At 38.0% G+C, this 23,347-nt stretch overlaps 1 protein-coding gene across 3 annotated transcripts in view; it reads right to left on the bottom strand.

Annotated features, from left to right (window-relative positions):
* The window catches only part of BRIP1 (BRCA1 interacting helicase 1), a 2,367,390-nt gene that overhangs the window by 1,660,471 nt on the left and 683,572 nt on the right, over positions 1-23,347 (bottom strand). For all 3 annotated transcript variants that reach the window (XM_044054537.1, XM_044054539.1, XM_044054538.1), the window contains one exon: positions 7,125-7,418. In XM_044054537.1, coding sequence (XP_043910472.1) covers positions 7,125-7,418 — 294 coding nt within the window. The remainder of the gene's footprint in view (positions 1-7,124; positions 7,419-23,347) is intronic.

Raw genomic sequence — 23,347 nt, 5'->3', positions numbered from 1 at the left:
ACACCTCGGAACTTGTACTTCCGATTTTTGGATTATATTTTTATTGTGTGGGATAGAGAAGTGAGTGAAACTGATGGGGTTCATGAAGTTTATAAATGCATCCACCCCTTTTTTGAGCTTTACACATCAATACAACCCCTTTAATATGAATTATTTAGATGTTACTATGTCCAAGGATATACAGAACAAAAGATGGGTTAGCACCATATATCGAAAACCAATCCACAGGAACAGTATACTACATTTTGAAAGTAACCACCCTCCTCATCAAAAATTTGGTATTATCAAGGGGTAATACATCCATTTAGCCCGTATGGTTTCAAGCTGGGAAACCTTTAATAAGGAATGTGAGAAGATGGGATATATGTTTTCCAGCAGAGGATACCCTGCTGAGATTGTCTTGCATGTGTGTAGGGATATAAAAGTTAAAAGACAAATGGGAGAGATTATTCCCCTTATTTGTTCTCATGAAGTTTCAGACAGCATTTTTTTCAGAAGAGGTGGTACCAACAGTCGGTTGGATTTACAAGGAGCCTTTATTACACAATATTGCAATGAGGCTGCCCACATTAGAAACATCATTTAAAAACATTGGCACATTTTTTCCCATTTCAAGGAAATGAGCATGGTGTCTAACAACCCCCCCCCCCCCATCATCTTTAGGAGAGAAAAAACCTTGAAGAACCACTTGGAGCAGGGCACTTTTGACCACGGATTGGAGTATACAAATAAAAAATAGGGAGCCTATAGGTGTGGCAATTGTGCCCAATGTAAAATGGTCTTTGAAGGCGATTGTGTTACAGTGAATAATTTTAATATTTTTTCAAGGATTCACAGCAATTGCAACTTGGTGGGGGATATATATGTTGCCAGATGCTCAAAATGTGAATGTTTCTATGTGGGAAAACTAAGAGAAAGTTCAAGGAGTGTATGTACGAGCATGGGTTGGACATCAGGAAGGGGGACATAAATGCATTGGCAAAGCACATTAGTGAGCATAAGGACAACAGTTTCAGCTTCTTTGTTTTGGAACGTTTACAAAGAGACCGCGGGGGGGGGGGGGGGGGGGCCTGGGAAGATTTGTCAGAAACCAAGGAGCTAAGGTGGCAACTAAGGCTCAATGCTACTACCCTTCCGGGTTTGAATGAAAGTACCTCCATAGCCAGTATTTTAAAGATGAAATCATATGTGGTATGATACCACACATGTTGTTGTTGTTCTTTCAGCTTTTCCCAGTTAGGGGTCGCCACAGAGGAACTCCGGTCCGCTAATGATTGGCAGTAGATTTTTACGGTGCCGAGGTGCCAGCTTGATGCCCAACCTTCAATTAAGGCACGCCCATTCTACACATGTCTTTGGAACGCCACTCGACCATGGGACGGACATGAAGACTCCACACAGAAGGCGCTCCAGCTGAGAATCGAATGGGAGAACATCTTTCTGTGAGCAACAACGTTACCATGGATACATACCTCACAGCAAGAGGTTCTCCCATTCGATTCAAAGTTGGAGTGCGGGGAGTGCCTTCTGTGTGGAGTTTGCATGTCCTCTCCGCAGTCGAGTGGCGTTCCTGAAAGACATGCGCGAATGGGCGTGCCTTCGTTGAAGTTTGGGCGTCGAGCTGGCAACTCGGCGCCATAAATACCTACTGTCAATCATTAGCGGACAGGAGTTCCGCTGTGGCGACCCCTAACCAGGAAAAGCCGAAAGACAAACACATTATATATATATATATATATATATATATATTTTATTATTTTAAGCCATCAACCTGTTTTAATATGTATATTTGTTGGTTGTCTATTTTTATGAATTTTATGTATTTCAATTAGTCTTGATATTAACTTATTAATCTATATCATTATATCAAATGTTAAAAAACATTTAGAGAGGTTTTTAGTGTTTTCTAGGTTATATTTTACTTTATTTTTTTAACAGTCTAAGTATGGGTTAATGTATTTGTTATTTTCATTGGTTAGGGCATGAAGGGTGGGGTATTTAAGAGTGCTGGATGTGTTTAGTGTTGTGATTCTGATGAAGTACTAACACGAAAGCGCTTACTCTGTCATTGTGGACAAATAAATTCTTTGGATATTTACTCCAGTGTTGCTACCTTTTGCTTCTGGTCTCATTCTGTTCCTGTGTAGTTTGTCTCCTCTGTATCCCTCTCATAAAATGTTATAATCTGTGTTATTTAGTTTGACAGTTCTCCAGCTTTTTTTATTTCATTCCCATCTTTCTTCTATATAAATTTTAATAACCTACTATGCAACTGTTCATAAACAAATTCTTCCTTCAGCCATTCACTCAGTGCATTTACAGAATGCTCTCTTTGCCAATCCACTAATTTCTTGTAAATTCCATGCCCTATACCATCTGTGTGTGATGCTGAATCAATATTTACCTTCGTAAGTACTTCATCTAATTCACTAATAGTAATTTACTTCTCAAAATTTTCTTTAATTTATTTTTTACTTTCCATTCTCTTATTTTCCCTCTTTTTTACTCTTATACATATTTCTACATGATGTTCAATTCTCAGCTAGAGCGTCTTGTGTGTGGAGACATGCGTGAATGGGCGTACCTTCGCTGAAGGTTGTGCGTCAAGGCCGGCAACTTGGCACGTAAAAATCTACTGCCAATCATTAGCAGACTGGAGTTCCACTGTGGCGACCCCTAACCGGGAAAAGCCGAAAGACACAACAACAACATATTTCCACATGATGTACTACAATATTCGTAATTTTCTCTTCTGTTCATTTTATCTCTCCTCCTATATTTTTCATTTCCCTCATTATACTAATATCCTCTCCTTTACCCAAATGTGCAGATATCTCCTCCCTTCTCAATAACATTTCCGTATAAACAACAATGCCATCATTTTTTTCTCGATTTCTTTTATACATTTCTAAATTCTCTAACACATTTCTATACATTTCCCCATACTTCACTTTCTCTTCCTTTCTTACTTCATCCTGCCAATGACAAAACACTCAAAATTCAATACACCATTCAAACAAGCTTTTTTATTTCTTTAAGTCCTTTATAATTATATGAGCCTTCCACAACTGTAATATTGCCCACTCTCCAGTTTCAGCCCATAATCGCGGATTCCCTTTTTTTATTTGAATATACACCCTTTCTTCCATCATCCCCATCCATATTGTTGGTCTAAATAAACCATCAAAACTATATCACCACCTGCTACCCCAAGTCTTCAGATAATACAAAATAATCAATTTCAAATCCAACTGCCCCTTTCTACAAGTCCATTGACGTTTGTTTCAAACAGTTAATTTACCAGATTTTATCACTTCCTGTTTTGTTTTTTTTTTTTTTATATATACATCTTTTCCTTTCTTTTTATATTTTCCCCTTAAATTACAATTAAATCCCCTGAAATTATAACTTTCATGTTAACTACCACATAGGCTGAATATCTGATGAAAGATTCTATCTTTCCTTGCTAGTTACATACTCCTATAACTCTATAATTCTATAAACATGCTGTCTCTACCTTACATACACAACAGTTAACCTACCCATCCTTACCAATGTTACATCTAGTATTTTCACTATGTTTTACACAGCACAAATGCTCCAGAACAATGTTCACCTCCTCAGTTCTATATTGTACTTCCTCCCCACAATTTTTCTGTTTGCAATCTTTCTTCACTTGTCAGAAGTTTTACATCTTCTAACAGAAGAACATCCATATCACATATAGGACACCATTCCATTATCTCTCCCCTTCTCAGTGTTAATACTCTTCACATTTACAGAAAGTACTTTACATTTTATTTATTATTTTATTTGACATTTGCTGACCAAGTTAGTCCAACTCAGCAACAGTCCTTTTTCAGCAGAGGCCCAGGTGAAAAGCTCCACATTTAGTAAAATCAAAAAAATGTATACACTAATCATTTAATTAGTACACAATAATCAAAGTGAGGACATAAGTAGTATAAATAAAATCTTAAAATGAAAAACATTTGTGCATCAGAAATTATTTACAGGACATAAGTAATATAAACAAGTCCTAAATGTAAAACATCTGTACATCAGAAGTTATTTACAGTCATATATCAAGGCACTTTCAGCGGTATAGTAGCAGACACAAGAATCTGACAATAAGTACGTAATCAAGGTGTAGTCATTTGCACATTAGTATTTTTATACAAACATCTATCATGGCGATTTTTTGAGTGGTACAGTATCAAAATATTTGCACCTAACTGTATTAGTAGTTGTAGATGGAGCTCCAATAAATGAAAATGTCAGATGGAGCTGGGAGGGGAGGTACCAAGTGGTTAGTTGAGTAGAAACGAGAGAGCGGAAGATGAAGTTATGGTTAGTGTAGTAGGAGTAATGGGTGGAAAATTCAGGGTGATTGGTGGAAATGAGGGTAAGAAGAGTAGGTTAGATAGGAGGAAGGAACTGAGAACTTTGTTGCTTTTTCTTCTTTTTAAGTTTAGGGGAAATATTTTAAAATTTTTGTTTCCTTATTTTTACTCTTTCACCAGCTGAATATTTTTTTTCCTGGATTTAGTAACTCTAATCTTCAGAATCAGATTTTTCACTGGCTAGAACTTCAAAAAATTATTATGGAGGGGAAAAATAAGGGGACAGCATTTTCTTTTCTTCTTCACCCTCTCCTCCAGTCTCTTGCTGTCCTCCTCATGCAAGTTTACTCTTGACAATCCATCCAAAAGTGTCCCTTTTTTGTTTTTTTTTTTTTTTACATAACCTGCATTCAAGCACACACCTTCTTGCTGTATTGTCCTTTCTCCCAGCATGTTGTTAATTGTACCTTGTCACACTCATTAATTAAATGAGAAAAGTGCCCTCAAAAGAAACATGATTTAGACTGGTCAGCAGATCTTACTGTCCATCACAAGCCACAACAGTAACATTTGGTAAGTGTTTCACCATGTTTTTTTTTTCCACATTTAAAAACAGCTTCCAATCTCCACTCTCAAGTCCACAAGTTTCTTTCAACTCTAACATTATTGTTAACAGTTTCACAAAGAGACTGCATGCATTTTTTAACACTGTGTTCTTACATGTGTTCTTTTTAACATCAGTTCTAAATTGGAAAGTAACTTTTTTTAAGTTACCATCAGAAAACAAGTAATACTGTTTTAAAGGATAAATGTCTTTTTTTTACACAGTTCTAGAAATTTCATCATCAGTTTCAAATGTTAAGTCACAAAATGTTGCTGTCCTGATATGTACAAAAGACCAAATTTCTTGAAATGTAAAACCCAGAACAATTACCAAAGTGTCCCCATGCATAATATCTGTCTATTACATTGTCATTGTTTTGCTCTTATTCCCAGAGTTGGTTTCCTCTTCTTTTTAAAGACACTTTTACTTAGTTTGCCTGCCATCACTGCTGCTTAACTTTTAATGACTACATTATCTGCTGCTACAAAACCAGACACCTTCTCAGTTTGCTTTTTTCTTTAACTTTCTGTCGCTGCAGCAAAAATTTTTAACTGCTGCATTCTATGTTGCCGTATCCCATGGTTCTTTCCACATTACCATCCTCAGCATTTCCGAAAAAATTATCTGCTATTTCACCCCCTGAAGTAGCAGAACTGTCACCTGGACCATCCTGCTAGACTATTTTTAACAGATCATCATCTACAACCAGTTCTGCTATCTGCACCACTTCAATGGCCTCCCTTACTTCCTTCTCCATGGAGATAGTTAAATACTGCTCATCTCTAATATCCATCACACGGGAATCTTTATTTACATTCTGAAGTTCCATGCGGAACAAATTTTTCTCCAAATTCTCACGTTCCACCTCCAAACTCGACAGCTTTTCCCCTCCATGTTGTTGCTTCCCTTAGACCTCTTCCTTGCTGTTGAAGGGAAGTTCTATGATGCCCCATCTAAATTTCCCATAGCAGTGTAAATAATCCACGGGTCTCCTCTGAAAATGGGCCACTAGCCCGCAGTGGGACTAATCCACTCAACAAAGGATAAATAAAACAATAAAAACTTAACCAAGGAACACTTAGGATAGTTGAACTGAAGTTAGACTTGGTGATTTCTACTGCTTAAGTGGTACATAAAGCAGAGATGAACAAATGACATTGCATAGTTAATTCATTCAGGCATCCTGCTCAGTTTATGTACAGCCACAGACAAAGTTCATTTTTTTATTTAAAAAACTTGCGTCAGGTAAAGAAAATGTTAAAAAATTAAAAAGATCATGGTGCAGAGCTTTGGGGATTATCAGATTATTTGTGTCTTTGTTGACGGGAAAAGTCTAACTGGGCAGAGCCCATTTTCACCAGAGGCCTAGAGAAGAAAGCTCAATCACAGCACATTTATATTAACAAGTGAATTTCAGACAGTTCTCAGAAAAACAAGCTACAATTCTCAGACAAAACAATCACTACGTGAAGGGTATATAGAGTACAGTTCTTACATCGAGTATGTCTATACAGTTGTGGTAGCTCTAAAATCTTGCAGGAATTAAATACATTTATACTGTAGAAGGGATAATGTTATTTTTATTGCATTTCAGTACAGAAACGTTTGCAAAGAGTTAAAGAGAGATACAATGAAGTAAATTATAAAAGTATGTAGTAGGAAAGATATCAGTATTGTATAGAAGGATAGTGGTAATAGAATATTGACCGAGAGCAGGGTGTTCTTAATTGGTGCATCTGGAAGGTTTATAACTTGGGTATACAGGGAAATGTATGAGAGGGTAGACTGGTAGATGAGGACACGAAAAGAGAAAGAAGAGAAGCGATGTTATTGATTCAAGTGCAGGAGATAAAGTTAAGGGTGCAACAATTCAAGTACAGAAGGGAAAAGTTAGTGATAAATAATAAGTCGTCTGTGCTTTCACTTGAGGTCTCAACCTGGTGATGAACATGAACAAGGCCAGGAGTGGGAAAGATGGTGTTTGTGCTGGATTTTATAACATGGGAGTTTGTTAGTTTTACTTGTGTAGGTACGGTGTTTCAGTGTAGGAAGATGTAGCAGGAGTATAGCGAGTCCCCTGATGTATTACGTGCTTTACTAGAGCTTTACTAGTATAACATAACTTACAATGTTAACTGTTCTATAAATCAACTTTCAAGTAAACAGAAGTCACTCACATCTTTGGTGGCTTTTAGCAGCTCTTTGCATTTTTCATTCCTCTTGACACTACTTGACACTTCTGGACGGATACAGGTGTGTTCCCTACTGGACATAATACTCATTGGCACAGAAGAATACGCTGTTCTTCTCATCTCCTTAGTAATCTGTGTTATCTGCTTATGTGTACGTGTTCCAAAATAAATTTTGGGCACTCGTTGCCTTCCTCCATTTTCATTCTCCTTTGCACATTCAGTCTCTTTTCCTTTCAGCTTTGAATCAGCACAGCAACAAATAGCACAAGGGATAACAGTCTATTAAAAAGGAAAAAACATTTCAAAGTTACTACATTCACTAAATGATAAAAAGGCACCCCAAATACCCAAAAGAAAAAACTTGTGAAAATGTAGTTTTGTGACCCAATGTAACAACATTGCAGTGTCAAGGCTGCACAAAGTCTAGAAGCAGATCTGGGTCACTGTTCTGGGGAGCGGGATGAAAAACACATCTCAGCATAGTCAAGGAGCAGTTACTTGTGTGGCCCAGGAAAATCATACCATGTATATTAAAGAACTTGTAAGACAAAGTTATCTTTACTCCAATTTACAGACTTTACTCCCATAAGATGTTTATTGTTAAAACCAGAAGTAAAAAGAATATAAAAAAGGTACATGCATCATGTAAAAATTTCATAAAGCCTAATTTTAAATAAGTCTGTAAAACAGTCAATTAGTACAGTTAAAAAATCACAATCAAATAAGTTTTTCATATTCAGTTACATCACTATTTTCTGTATAATCAGGTTTGGCTACAAAAAGGCAGATCATATTAATCAATTTAAATAACAAGGTGAATACTGTATTTATTCCAATTTGTGTCTAAAAGTATTAGTCTCAGATTTTCCATTCAGTGCTTGTCAGTATTTATCTTACATTATTTCTGAACCCAAAATATTAATAGAAGCAGGATATCTTTCTTAAATGGTGCTCATTTCTCTCATTACTTCGTTTGCTAATCTGCAAGTGAAGGGTTACAGTCAAACTATAATGAGGCACAATGAGCATCTTATTAAATCTGAATGCGCTAGAAACTAGAAACAAACGGAGAGCTGTGTTTTAATCACTTCTTCACTTTCACATCTCTAATAATTCAAGATCAAAACACTGCTGCTTAAAGCATTTCAGATATCATAATACGCCGGCATATTTACATTAAAATGAGTTATGCATAATGATATTTTTATAAAAAAAATTACAAGTAAGAATCCTAGTGAGATAAAGAAGAAAGCCTATCAAACTTATTTTCACTTCAATAACAATAAACCAATGTGTAAGGAACATATTTTTCTATAACATGAGCTTGCGTCACTTAAACAATGAGAAAAGGAAGTCAATTAAACTAGTTATCTGTATTAAACACAAGAGTACAAAAGCTTCCATTGATCAGAAATTAATCTCACAGTAAGACTGCAATTAATTCTGGTTTAAATAAGTTTTAATTTGATGAAAACAGGCTACCAGCGAGCATCTTTGGGAGTTTAAAAATCTCCATTTATTTATTTTTTTCTACTGTAATCATCAAGATTACTGTCAATATATAAACGTTAAGTTCTGTCGTGTGTTACAACACAATAGTGGGGGATCAAGCTGTCTCTTCAGCCTTCACTCTGTGGAAAAGTAAGTTCAGATTACCCGCAGTCCCACTCAACCTTGTCTGCCATTAAATATTACAATAAGTGATAGAATGGAGGTAAATGTGACCCTTCCAGAGCTGTCAGTCACTGGGATAAAAGGTTCAGTGATGTGCCAAATAAACAGCCCCTTAAAGCAGATGAAGTTACAGCTATGCTAGAATTGTTACATTCCCCTCTCAGGTTGCCAGTAACGGCAGATTTCATTACTTTGTGCTGCCACATTAAACAGCCAGTTCCAAATATCCTGCCTTCTATATTGAATAATTACTTATTCACTGCAAGGATAAAAAGGCAAGTTATGAATGGGGCTCTTGTCAGTGGTTACGCAGGAAACAGCTGACACAAGGGTGTATGTTACATACTCTGCTGCGTCTCACTCATTTTATGCTCACACAGGTAGGCTGGAATGCAAATTACATCAAGAGATTTTTGCCTCAAATGGTTTTGTCCTTTGAAGTTTAAACAAGCCAATAATTACAATTACAGAAAGAAGCAATACAGGTAGTGAAGCAATACTACTAGTTTATTTTGCACTTATGATATCAAGTTTCTCTTAAAAAACAGCTTCAGTAAGAAATTACTGTAAAAGATCTATTTAAAATGACAGTGCCAGACATTTCTTATGTCTTATTTAAAGAGCTACTGTATGCAATTGCTATTCTTAACAATGTAAACAAACCTCAAAAAACAAAATCTATCAATACAACGCATTTATGATGCTCAGTTAACACCAGCCTGGAAATTATGGTCAGCACTTCCACTGAGTCTTATTTATTAACAGGTGCCTTGCACTGCCAGTACCCTATTGAAATCACATGTGAAGAATCCAAAGGAATTATTTTTGTCCGGAGCCCAGAATGCCACCTAAGGCAGTGGAAGACACAAGAGGTATCCGATAAAGACAAAAGAACTAATGCACACAAATATGGGTAGGTGATCTCAACCATACAGAAAGTTACAGAACTTTATCAGACGTACTAAAACCCAAAAGTCACATGCTCTGCTGCATCCTTGGTTTGAACATTTTCATAAAGAACGAATTCCACAGAGCGCATCTTTTTTGACACTGTACTGGAAAAGGAAACCCTTTCACTTCCAGGTAGTAAGTACTCTTTAGACTTTACCCAGAAAATGAATATCTAAGTTTTATGACCCTGATGTGCCAACAACTCAAAACAGACACTGGTACTTTCGGCTCCCAACTCTCACAAATTCGCTGTTCAGCCATATACATAACACAGTCCCTAATATATTTACAGCACATAATTTATTTCAAGTTCAATGCGCAGGACATAATAAACTCAGCAACAAAATACAGACTCTTTGTAAACTACCAAGTGTAATCATTATATAGTATTTGTTTAACAGAGTATCATACTGCAGCATTCGAACAGCAATGCATAACATAAAAAAGACCTGTCTTTTGATGAAAGTCCTGATTTCTCATAGTCTCCGCAGTTTCTCCATTAACTTAAAAATTCATTCACAGCCTAAAATGATGTGCATTTTCCACATAGTTTACTACAATAACTCTCAGATGCAAATTAATTTCTATTGCTGCAATGTGCCAAATAAATAGACCAAATGGACAACACTTACATTTCTGAAGACTCCGCAACCATTCACAACCATGTAATGTTTCGACAAATAAAGTGATAACACAAATTAAGTACTGACATGATTTCAGTGAAGGAAGTTTACAGCTATAATATGGGCACTCTACATTTTCCTTGACCTTGGATACAGCACCCTCAAAGTATACCAAGTATGTAAGATGTCTACCATTATAGTACAGTATGATGATTACAGAAATAAGAGGAGAATAAGTTTGGTAGACCTGAAAGTCAGCTGATGACAACATTTCTATACTGCTCATCAATACACATTTATGCCTAGGCGAAGTTTAGTTAGTTAAAGAATGAAAATATATAAAAAAAATAAATAATGAAACTCAGTAGTTTTTTGTGACATAACTTGAAAAATACAGATGCAATGCACTTGTTATGTCATATTTAATTTATTCCGAGTACTTTAAAAGAGACTTTATTTGCCAATATCTTAACAAAAGCTTATATTTTTGTCTACAGTCCTGTTCCATGTCTGCCAACCATCAAGCCTCCCTCAATGTGTCTCAAGTCCATTCATTCACCACCCAGTACAGTGACAACAGCCAAGCAGAGGGGGCAATCATCCAAGGCAGCTGTGAAGGTGGTTTGTGTCCTTCAGTGAAGGCACTTCCATTAAAGTCATAACTGTATCCCAGCAGCTGAGCTGAGCTGAGCATTCATAGAACAATAAGCAATGAGGGCTGCTATAACAAGCTTGGAATCATAATGCTTAGCAACCCTCCTTTTGCATGGTAACAATCAGCCAGCTAAAGCCACTGCTCCTCCTCCTCTCCCCCTAGGATGGGTAAGCTAGTGACAACCACTCACTCAAACCGTACTCCACCCTGCTCTTCCAGAGTCCAAGAGGCTATAAAAATTCAGGTCACGGTCAGGGCTTTATCCCTCTAAGTCACAAACTTGGAACTTGACACAATTTCAATCAATTCACACCTTTCAACTGAGAAACTGATGGGAAAAAAGAGCTGCTTTACAAAATAGGTAAATAGGTTAATTTTCTCTACTGCCAAGCCAAATGCCATTTTGCTAAACTATATACATGGGTCTACTTTGTTTCATTGAAAGCTCATTTCACTGAATTTCAGTTCACCCTGACCAAATCGCTGAAAGCTCAAATTACTGAAAACTCATTTCACCGAATCTCATTTCACTGAAGTGAGGTACTGGAATTGTGTAGATTATTAATGGAATTGTGTAGAGTATTGTAAGGCAAGTAAAAGGTATATGCCCTTTTCCACACTCTAGTACGATCCTGGAGTTAGCATATATAGTTAGGGGGGGTGTGGGGGTTAGTTTGGGTTTATATTGTCTTCTGGAAAGAGTTAGTCATTGGTGTTGTAAGCATGCATGTCTATGGTTGAAAATGTATTGTTTTGAAGCTTTCGGTGAAATATAAAGTCAAACTAGGTGGAGGGCTACACACCCCCCAAAGTGGGGCACTGTGCCCCCCACCCCCCCAACTATATATATATATATATATATATATATATATATATATATATACATATATATTAACTCCAGGATTGCACTATAGTGGGGAAAAAGGCATATACCCTTTACTTGCCTTACAGTACTCAACGCAGTGCCAGTACTTCACTTCAGTGAAATGAGATTCGGTGAAATGAGTTTTCAGCGATTTGGTCAGGGTGAATTCAAATTCAGTGAAATGAGCTTTCAATGAAACAAAGTAGACCCATATTATATACATACATACATACATACATACATACACACACACACACACAGACATATAGACACACACATACATACACACAGTACCAAGACAGGTGCAATTATTGTAGCCTACATCAAATAAAAAACAAATATCAAAGTTCACCTTAAAGTCCTGCCATGTTAGTATTACCTTTTTTATTAATTAAAATAGACAAAGATACAGTCTGTAAGTTCACAGCATGGGACTTAATTTTCTTTTCTCTAAATAAAAACAGCACATAGTTTCATTCACAATGTATGTGTAAAAGTTCTTCAGGGAGGCACCAGAACAATCTGACAGATACAATCAACAAGCTTTTAGTCAAAAGCATATGACATTTACTTTATGCTATGGCCTCTGGATGGGAATATTTACCTTTTGTTAAGACCCCAGGAAAATCTGGGAAGGAGCAGTAGCACAGCTCCAACGTGCAATATCATATAATCCAAATATTCCTCTCCCCAGAATTTTTCTTTTTCAAGTCCCATTAGCTAAATATACATGCTGATGAAGTGGTTGTCAGCCATTCAAAAAAAATTCTCTCCCTGTCAACATCTCATAAAACTAGGCCATAAATATTTGCCATTATGCACTGGCAGACAAGTAAGAGAATAGTTTAGCAATAATCCACAAATGGGTCTATCACAGGATTTACCAGTGGTTGGAGTAATTAAACAAAGCCAACTGTAGGTAAATCTTTCATTACTCTCACTTAGTCATGGGTTAATGCTATTATACAATGACATTATTTTAAAAAAGAAACTGCTTAGCCTTTTTTTCTTTAAATAATGCCACTGTACAAATGGACTTTAATGCTCTTCTATACCTTCTTTCGCCCAGATGTGTGAAGTATGTACTATGCATGCTTTCAGCGCATATGTGCTGACACTTTCAAAGTACCTGTTTATGGTAGGTGTTTCTGATACTTTTTTTTCTCTTTTTGAAACTGGTATCAGGGTGCCATATTCTTAGAGCTGCTTCTGCTCCCAATCCAAACTATAATTTCACACCCTTTTTTAATTAATAGAGGTGTATGCTTGCAGAGTGCTTTGCTGCCTGGACATTTGTCTGGCAGCTAGCACTCATTACGGCATAGTTTATTTAAATATCCCTGCAGCATGGCTACAGAACTCTTCTGTGAGAATTATTTATTTATTTATTTATTTCCAGTTTGATTACCGGGGAAGTCCACTGGGCCAGAACGTACCCATTTTCAGTGGAGATTTACCATAAGCACACTGACTGGGCTGTCAGAGACTCAGCAAGACATTTCCTCCTGTGCCTGGTAAACTCTTATTCTTCTACTAGTGGACCATATTCCAATAAAAAAGTCCAGTCACTCAAAAAGATTTCTGCAACTGAAACTCCTCCTTTTATGCTCAGTTTACAATATGCACACTGACTGGGCAGTCAAATCAGAGTACATATTTTTGAAAAGTTAAAAAACTTTTATTAAATAATATATATTACCCTAATAAGTTTGTCATGCTGCCCTCTGTAAAGACACTTAAGTTTCCTTGCACATATTCAAACACAATCTTTGTCACAAACCTGAAAGTACCACAACTGCACAAACAAAAACAGAAAGCACTTCAGCTACCCTATAACTACTTTTACAATATTTTCTTTAATTTGGCACTGCCACACTCAAGTAGGAAGATATCCACAACTATTATGATACAGCCCAGGATCTTACCCATTCAAATATAAAGTCGTACAGCCAAAAACATCCCAAAGGGCACAGTCAGCTCTTGACCAAAAACAATTTTATCACTGTTCTCAATCTCTTAAGGAAGGGTGGTGAGAGAAAAATATCTTAAATAGGTTGTGGCAATTAACTCACTAGCACCTCTAAGCTACGGAATGCCACATCTCAGCAAATGTATGCTGTGTAGCAGCCTACATGCATCCTTGCATTCCAGAAATTATCTGAAAAAATCAAGTTAAAAAGCATAAAACACAATAATGTATCCAATTTGTAAAAACAAAAGCAATTAAAAAGGTACAAACAACACTGTTAGTAAAGTCTTCTCAATAACAGTCCATGCATTCACACTCTTTACAGCAATGGAATAATATACACTAACACAGAATATTTTTCTTTAAAATTTCACAAACTTGACTTTTTTAAAGCGGTACAACCTAAACTTATATATTGTCTGCACACTTCTGTTAACCAGCCATGAGCAATCACACACCAGCACCAAATTCCTCTATGAATGGTTGCTTATTGAGACATTTACAGAAATATGAAAAATTATGCTCAACTGTCTAACCAGCAACGTAAGTAAGACTGGATACCTCTCAAGACGTGCAACTTACAATACAAATATCAATTACAGTTTTTATCAAAATTATCTAAGATTTCACCTGATGCCATCTAACAGTCTATAAGTAACTTGGTTTTGAAAATATTAAGTACATATGGAAATACTGCACATTTTCATAATTATTCACATGGCATTTCTCACCAAGCCCCTCAACAACATGTAGTTCTCTCACTTTTGAAAAGCAGAATGTAAATAAAAAAACAGAAAAACAAGAGACAAACAGTAATTAATATTCCCATTGCATGTAGGTAGTTACCCCTTGCTATTTCTAATAGTATCCATTAATGAGTCACTTACTTAAGGAAGTCGGCCTCAAAATATGTCTGGATGCTATATGGAAATGTGTGTTATTTGGAAGTATTCAAAGAAAGGTAGTATGTGCTTGAATGAGCTAAGTACCTCTCACTATCAAAATGAGTAATTTTGATAGAAGGGCATGGATAGGTCCAAGTGCCACTAATAACAGGACAGAGCAATTAAAAATAAAGGCAATACCATAAGGACATCACTAAGCTCCACATCACTGCACACGTGGTACAAATGACCTGCATCAGCAAACAAGTGAATAAAATAAAAACATGGTTTACAAGAAAGTTGAGATCCCACCTAGCTTTCTCTATCATCATCATCAATGCAAACTGCAAACACAGAGAAGTTAAAAAGTAAGGCTATTTTATATTTGGCTGAAGGAATGGTGTTTATAAAAATGGAATGGACTGCTGGGTGATGGGAAATGCAAGAAAAACTGGTCAGGCATGCAGGAGATAGGTTGCACCACACTGCTGGAAAAAAAAACGTCAAGTGTCAGAATTATTTTTTTTTTCCTTTTTTACTTTGTTAACTAGATTAGGGGTTGTTGTTTCATGGACCCTTTTCAGCCACAGGCTAGGAACATTGGCAGTTTACAGAAATTTACATAGCTCATAATGGAAGTAGCAAGGAAACAGGGAAGTCACACAGTGATAGCAGGGTTGCAAAATCTGTATGGTACACCGAGGTTATACTGAAATATTTGAGCTACACATTCAGTATAAAACATACATGTCACTTTGAACAGTTGAGCTACAAAATCAGTATGGTACAAAAAGTTTGAGGTTTTGCTTGCAAGCTTAAAAGAAACAAATTACATGTTGTATAGAAAGTGTGTGATTTGGAGTAGAAGCAAGTTTAAAACAGTACCTTGAAGATATTTGCAAACAATTCAAGTCCAAACCACGTTGTTCAATGTTTTCAAGCTATACTTAGTCTGTTTACAAATTTATGTCAATTAAGATTGAGTCAATACACATCAGCTGTAAAACAGTGGCACACTACAGTAATGGCAATGACGGACTGAATTATAGCTCATGGGTAATTGTTAGCTTGTAACCCTAAAACAATAATTGCAAATGCATATTTTCAGGGATATTTCCCAACATCTTCCTGAATGAAGGATTTGTTGTCCCTATTTTGTTATATTCACAAGAATTGTATCTTGTTTGGCTGGTACAGTTTTGCACAAGCCCCCCCACAAACATAAAGTACAGGTCAGCAACACTTTGGACTCACTAGTGTGATAGTGTTGCTTTTTCAGTCCCTTAATGTACATGGGGAGACTTTTAGACCCAACTTATACTTGAGCTAGGGGCAGCAATTGGCAAACATTTCAAAGTTAATAATTGAAAGAAAGTTGCTCTGGCTGTGTAGCATTACAAACAAGTTGACTTTAAAATGGAAAGAAATAGGGACAGCCAGTGTCCGCATAGGAGGAGTCTCAAAGTAAATACAAGTTCATAATGTACAGGTATTAAAGAAGGGAAAAGGAGACCACTAGAAGACAAGAAAAATGATGTACAAACATAACTCAGAAAAAAAATATAATAAAATTTCACAACAGTAGATGGCACTAAGAAAGGGAAATACTAACACCACAATGGATGAAAGGAAAATGGAAAGGATTGGGATTTGCCTGTATGTATCAGCTGTATCAGCTATGTGATGAAGCAGCATTCTATACCATGGAAGCAGCTACATGCATGATGGGAAACAAAGGGTGCCAAAATTGACTAGTTTGCAAATAAAATTTGAACAGTGTACTAAGTAAGCTTATTGCAACACAACTTCAAGGAAAAGTCACTGCTATGGTAAATCATATGCAGATCATACTCATCTGACTGATGTCACTTCTCATATAAAACATTCAATAGCAGTTGAATCCTAGATCTCAGATTGGATGCATTTAAAAATTCTGGCTAAACAACAAATACAGGTATATAATCAAAGGGTAAATATCAAGTGAACTCAGTGTTTTTTTTCCCAAAAAGAAATAATGAATTATGATAAGCAAATCAAACACATTTAAGACAGCAATGAAATTATTTAAAAGTGGAGTCTAAAACCACTTTCAAATAACAATACAAAAGCAGTAGGTAAAAACAGAAAAGTAATTATGGTAATTCAAATACTATGCATGAAAATTCAATATTGATGTGATAAATGTACTGTAACTTCTATAAGACAGATACTACTATGCAGCAGATCTAGCTTAAGACAAATATCGCAACAAAGCAGAGAGTGTGGAACTAAAATAAATATATATTTAGGTAAAATAGCACTGTCTGTGCAAATTTCATATTTTCCTTCCTTCTCTAACCATCAAGTGCCCCTTTGGAACTTCATTCTCCTGGACATTAGCGCCCTGTATCACTTGGGGGGGGGGGGGGTGTCTCATCATCTCAAACAGGACTGCTTTCGAATCCACACAACTCGGGATTCAATGGGAAGGAAGTGTTTATATTTTTTACAAACCCTAATCCTTTTCTGGTGATTAATATATATGGCCATACATACATACAAGTCCTGCTAAGCCATACCACTATGTGTCTGTGTCAAAGAAGGCTGCTGTGTGAACATGAAAAAAATGCCTCATATTCACTGACAACCCTCTTCCCCTAGCACATAATTCTTCTACTTGCGAGAAATGCATCTACATCAGTAACCTGGAATCCATGCTCTGTTGTGCCACAGTCAGTACTCCTGACAAAGAGGAGATTGCCAACACAAACACTACACCACTCACATCACACAGTTAAGCATACCATAAACGCACCTATGCAGAGTTCCTCAATAAAAACTTACCTAAACAGCACAGCTCTCCAAAACACACTCACAAACATTCCACACACAACACCAAACACATCACACACAGCATACAACACACCAGGTGTCTCACAAACACAGCCCACAAGGCATAGCAATAAACCAACACAGTTCATAAGGCATAACCATAAACCAAACATACTCGTCAATGACGGCTCAATTGTGAGACACACAAATGTCCCCCTCATCAGGCTCGACAAGGAGGTGGTCACTGTCAGTTTTCTGTCAGGTGCCAGAATCCGTCACATCGCGCATGCACTTAAGTCTCTCCACAACAGGTACAAGTATGACTCTGCCATTGTCCATGTTGGTGTGAATGACTTGAGACGTACCTCCCTGGACTATATGAAGAGAAATGATTGAGCGCTCAGAGTATGTGTCCCAGGCAGGTATGACCCTAGCCATAAGCAGCATCCTACTTCAACAATTGGCTTAGTTTCTGGTGTCATTCCAAGGGGATCCAGTATCTGTCTGCCTGGGATGACATGGCTGACAGGCCTCAATGCTTTGCCAGAGATGGCCCTCCACCTGTCATCCCGGGGATTCCAGATCTTGGCCAAAGCTCTTATCTCCCCCATTGTGCCTTTGTTAGGCAATGTCCCAAAGACAAATCTTCCAACAGAAAAGATCTGTCAAAAAGCAAATTGAAGGTCATGCTGCTGAACTCTAGGAGCCTTAACCTGAAAGTGCACTCATTGGAGGCTCTCCTTGCACTGGAAGATAAAGACGTCTGTGCCATTCGGCAAAAACATGGTCCCTACTGATTACCACATCAACGGCAACCCCCTAAGCACACAACCTATGGTGACAGACCTGAGGAGGGGGGGGGGTACATGTCTATACGTGCATGTGTGTGTGTGTGTGTGGGTGTGTGCCGGAGTGTGTATGCACATGATTGTTGTGTCTATGTGGGAGAGGTCTTTGGATATGCATTTCATATGCTCAAGTTGATTATTATGCTATTCACACAGCATGAATTTACACTGCATTTTTATGACTGTATTTTTGCATTTATACATATGTATGTGTATATATGTGTATATACATATTCATTTGTGTATATATATATATATATGTATATATATATATATATATATATATATATATATATACACACATTTTTTATTTATCATTATGACAATACTTCATTTTTGTAGAAAATCACATTTGTTATTTTTTCAGTTTGATGGTCATGATGTCATTTCCTGTTTAGTAAGTTATTTAAGGAACTGGAAATGATTTGAAAATGTTTCTGAGGAAGTTCACGCATTAAACAGTGGATGAAAGCGCTAAATTTTTGGCTTCTGGTTTACTTGTTTTTTTTGCCAGCAGGTCTGCAGTTCATTTTATTCAGGTCGACAATCTCACATTCGACCATCATGTAGAGGCAGTGGTGAGAAAAGCCTTTTATTTGGTTCATCTCATAGGTAAAGGAATTGCATCCAGAAAAAAGGAGGTTATTAGAATTGCTGAATCCCAAATATTTGGCTCCGTGTAGCACATGTAAACATAGTGCAGACACTCCCTCCATGTTTGTTTTTAATGGATTGCAATTGTGAATGATTAGTGACAGGGAGAAGGAAAACACAACAGCAGTGCAGACTGCCCTACATCCAGTGGGTATGTCAGGTTAGACTTACAAAGTGTTAGTTGTAATTTTGTCAAGGCTGGAAATGTAAGTAAGCAGCACACAATTCACAGGTTCTTTTCATTAACATCTAACATCCCTTTCATGTCTTGGCAACTGCATATTCTGTTACTGCCATTTAATATCCCCACACATTTTAAGGACAATGATATAGAATGGATTACAGACTGCATGTCTCAGATTATTGGTCAGATAAGAGAAGAATGTGCAACAAACAGAGAGGTTAGGCAGAGCTGCATATCTGCAAGCAGTACTCATAACTGGTTGTTTGATCACTCAATGCACTACATCCAAAATTAATAAATGTACAAATAACTGTTACATTGTGTCATATTACTGTAGATGATGTTGCAGTTATTTTTATTCAGAATGATTTCAGTTCCCCATGGTCAAGTGACATTTAAAGACATGCAGGTAGGTGCGTGCATGAAAGGGTGTGCCTTTGTTGAAGGTTGGGTGTTGGGTTGGCACCTCGGCACCGTAAAAATCTACTACCAATCATAAGCGGACCGGCGTTCCGCTGTGGCGACCCTTAACTGGGAAAAGCCGGAATACATTACTATTACCTCTCTGTACTCCTCCCTCATTAGGTCAATAATGGAGTATAATGCCCAGTTTGGTATGTACCTCTCCAAACACATGTACCAACTGGAAAGGCCACAGAAATACCTCACAAAGAGAATCCATGTCCTCCAACATCTGTCATATGCAGACAGGCTCAAATCACTATCATTCTACTTGGTATCGCACAGATGGCTCAGAGGTTATCTATGTCTCACCTACAAGGCAATTTTGGACGCTGCCCTACTAGAGATATTCTATATCCGTAAATCTAACTCCTCGAGCATTACCTACTCAAAAGGCCTAAATCTAATATGAGACATCAACAAAACCTGCTGGAGAGAGAGGTTTGTTTCCCAAAGGCTGCCCCATCTCTGGAATAGTTGGGTTGGGAGGGTGGCCTAATGGTTAAGGTGTTTGCCTTACAAACACAAGGTGCAGGGTTTGAGTCTCACAAAGGATAATTGGCTAGGCTTAAAATGGCTCGCAAGGGCAGTTAGCTTAGTACTAACCTATGAACCTATGAATACACTTCCCATACACGTCGAACAGAGTACCTCACTGACCCTCTTCAAATGCAACCTTGATGAGTGAATGGGAAACCAAAAATTTGTCCCAGGGGTTCCACCTGTGTCCCTCATCGACAGGGGCGGTAGGTGCTGACTAAGGTTTCTTTTTTGGGGATAAACTTTGGCTAGGCTTGTAAGGGCCTCAGGGCCATTAGCCTCGTAACCTCTTATGAACTTATGATTTCTAAAATGTGGTGCCCAGGGAGGCTGCAACTTTGTTAGCTCGTCAAGGAGAAATGCTTATTCCTGCTTCTTTTGCACACAAAAATACGAAAAAATCACTTTCCAGACGGTTTTATGTGGATACAACTACTTATACCAGAAGAAAATTACTGGAAATCAAATGGATTATAGAACGAGCTGCTGGTTTGAATCTCTGTCTGCGGAGTACTCGGGGGCTACTTCACTTACAGAAATTCTGGATCTCTGCATTTTAAAAAGAATGCCATCAGTGCTCTGAAATTTCACATGGATGGTTCTGAAATGCCCTAGAGCAGCTACAAAAAAAAAAGATGTGAAAGAACTAGAAAGAGAGGCTGCAGAGGTGGAGCTGCTGCTAAACTGAAGAGAAACTATGACAGGCCTGCATTACCTTCAGTATTACTTGCAAATGCCTGCTCAATTGATAATAAGATGGACTATCTGAGAACGGAGCTCACAAAAAATAAGGTGAGGGACACTTGTTTGTTCATTTTCTCTGAAACTTGGCTGCATAGTAACATTACTGACAATGCTCTGAACCTAGATGTGCTAACTTTCTTTAGCGCACATGTAAAGCACAGACTGGTACTAAAGGTGGTCGTGTACGCATCTATGTTAATAGCAGATGGTGCAAAGACTGTAAGCTGATTCAATCACACTGCTCCGAAGATGTGGAAATACTGACACTAAAATGCAGACCTTTCTGTGTACCAAGGGAAATCAGTGGGATACATGTCACAGCAGTGTACACCCCCCCCAAGTGCTACCACCACTGAAATTAATAAACTCCATATTATTATATGTGAGCTACAAAGCAGAAATAAGTTATGTACTCACCATAACAACCCATGTGAGTTGTTCCATCTCGCCTTCATTCTTCACTGATGGGTTCGGAACTGAACCATCGGCCCCAACACGGCCGTTAGCAAAGCTCAAGGTTTACCAGTAGCTCGAGACCAAGCCCCTTATCCCATGATGCACTGCTGGAATTACCTCAGATCTTGTTTACTGCTTGTACCATATCCATGTAAGAGAACTACCCTCCCACAGAGCGGAAGAAGGATTGAATAACCAGGATGAGACCAGCCTCTAGGTCAACTATCAGCCAGGTGGGGGATGGAGGGAGGGACATAGCAATGAAGGCGAGATGAACAACTCACATGGAACGTTATGGTGAGTACATAACTTCTTAATGTGAAGTTGCTCAATTTCGTCGTTCATTCTTCACTGATGGATAGCGTCCCTAGCACCCTCAATCTCAGGTGGCTCACGGGAGTACATTCTTCAGGACCGTGGACCCAAAGGAAGCCCTGTCCCTGGAGGCCTTATTAGCTTTGCAATGAGTGCTAAAGGTATGAGGTTTAGACCAAGTGGCTGCAGCACAAATGTTATCAAGGGGCAATTTGGCTTGGAATGCAGAAGATGTTGAGACTGCCCTGGTAGAATGAGCTTTAATCTTGTGTAGTAAGGGCATTTTAGCAGCTGAATAAACAAAGGTAATATAATCAGAAAGCCATTTTGAAAGTGTTGTTTTAGCCACTGGTCTACCTTTTCTGGCTTCAGAGAATGATACAAAGAGCTGGTCTGATTTTCTGACATTTTTTGTTCTGTCTAAATAATATCTGAGCTGTCTGTGAACATCTAGTTTCTGCAACATATACTCAAGGTTATTGGAATGGTTAGGGAAGAAGACTGCCAACTCAATGACTTGGTTGAAATTAGATTCCAAACAAACTTTGGGCAAAAAGGAGGGGTTTGTCCTAAGAGATGCTCTATCAGCATGGAAAATCAAAAAAGGAGGGCTGATTGGTAAGGCTTGAAGCTCTGACACTCTGCGGGCGGAAGTAATAGCCACCAGAAATATGGTTTTCCATGATAAGAATTTGAGGTCACAAGATGATGCTGGTTCAAACGGGGGAAGGATTATATGAGCTAGCACAAATTTTAGATTCCAAAGAGAATAAGGAGTTTTCACTGGAGGCTTCATGTGAAAGGTTCCTTTGAGAAAGGCCTTGGACAACTTGTGGGACATTATGTTTAGCCCGTCCACTCTGAGATGAAAGTTAGATATAGCAGCCAAATGGACCCGAACTGTAGCAGCTGCAGCTCCTTGATTAAAGATCATAGTCAAAAATTCTAAAATGGACGTCAAAGGGGCTTGATAAGGATCAATGTTCTGCTTAGAGGCCCACATGGAAATTCTGTTCCACTTACTAAGATATAATCTTCTGGTGGACGGCTTATGGGAAGACAAGAGGATCTCTGTCTTGTCTCATTTGAAAGGTCATGAAGCCTGGCTATGAGGGGAACTGGAGCAGCCAAGCTGTGAGCTTCAGTGATTGCAATGAAGGATGAAGGTCTCCCCGACGGATGTGTCAGAAGGTCCGGAACTGGTTCCAGAATCCATGGGTCCTCCAATAGATGAAGAAATGGGAACCAAATCTGCTGAGGCCAATGAGGGGCTATACGAATGATATTCCTTCCCAGTGACACTACTTTCTGTAGAAGTCTGGGTATTAGGGGGATTGAAGGGAATGCATAGAGGAGACCCGGGGGCCAATCATGTACGAGTGCATCTCTCGGGGGTTCTCCCGGAGGGGGAATTAGGGCAAAGCAGCGTCTGCATTTCATGATGATGTGACTGGCAAAAAGATCGCAGCAAGGCTGGCCCCATTTGTGGAAAATACTGTCTACAATCTCGTTTGAAGTACCACTCGTGCAGCAACAAAATTGCTCTGTTCAGTTTTGTCTGCTATCACTTTGG

The sequence above is a fragment of the Protopterus annectens genome, chromosome 13.part0 (genome assembly GCF_019279795.1).
Source record: "Protopterus annectens isolate FY-2018-M chromosome 13.part0, PAN1.0, whole genome shotgun sequence".
In the NCBI taxonomy this organism is placed as follows: Eukaryota; Metazoa; Chordata; order Ceratodontiformes; family Protopteridae; genus Protopterus; species Protopterus annectens.
Note: the sequence above shows the minus strand (reverse complement) of the source record. Positions and strands in the feature narration are given on the sequence as shown.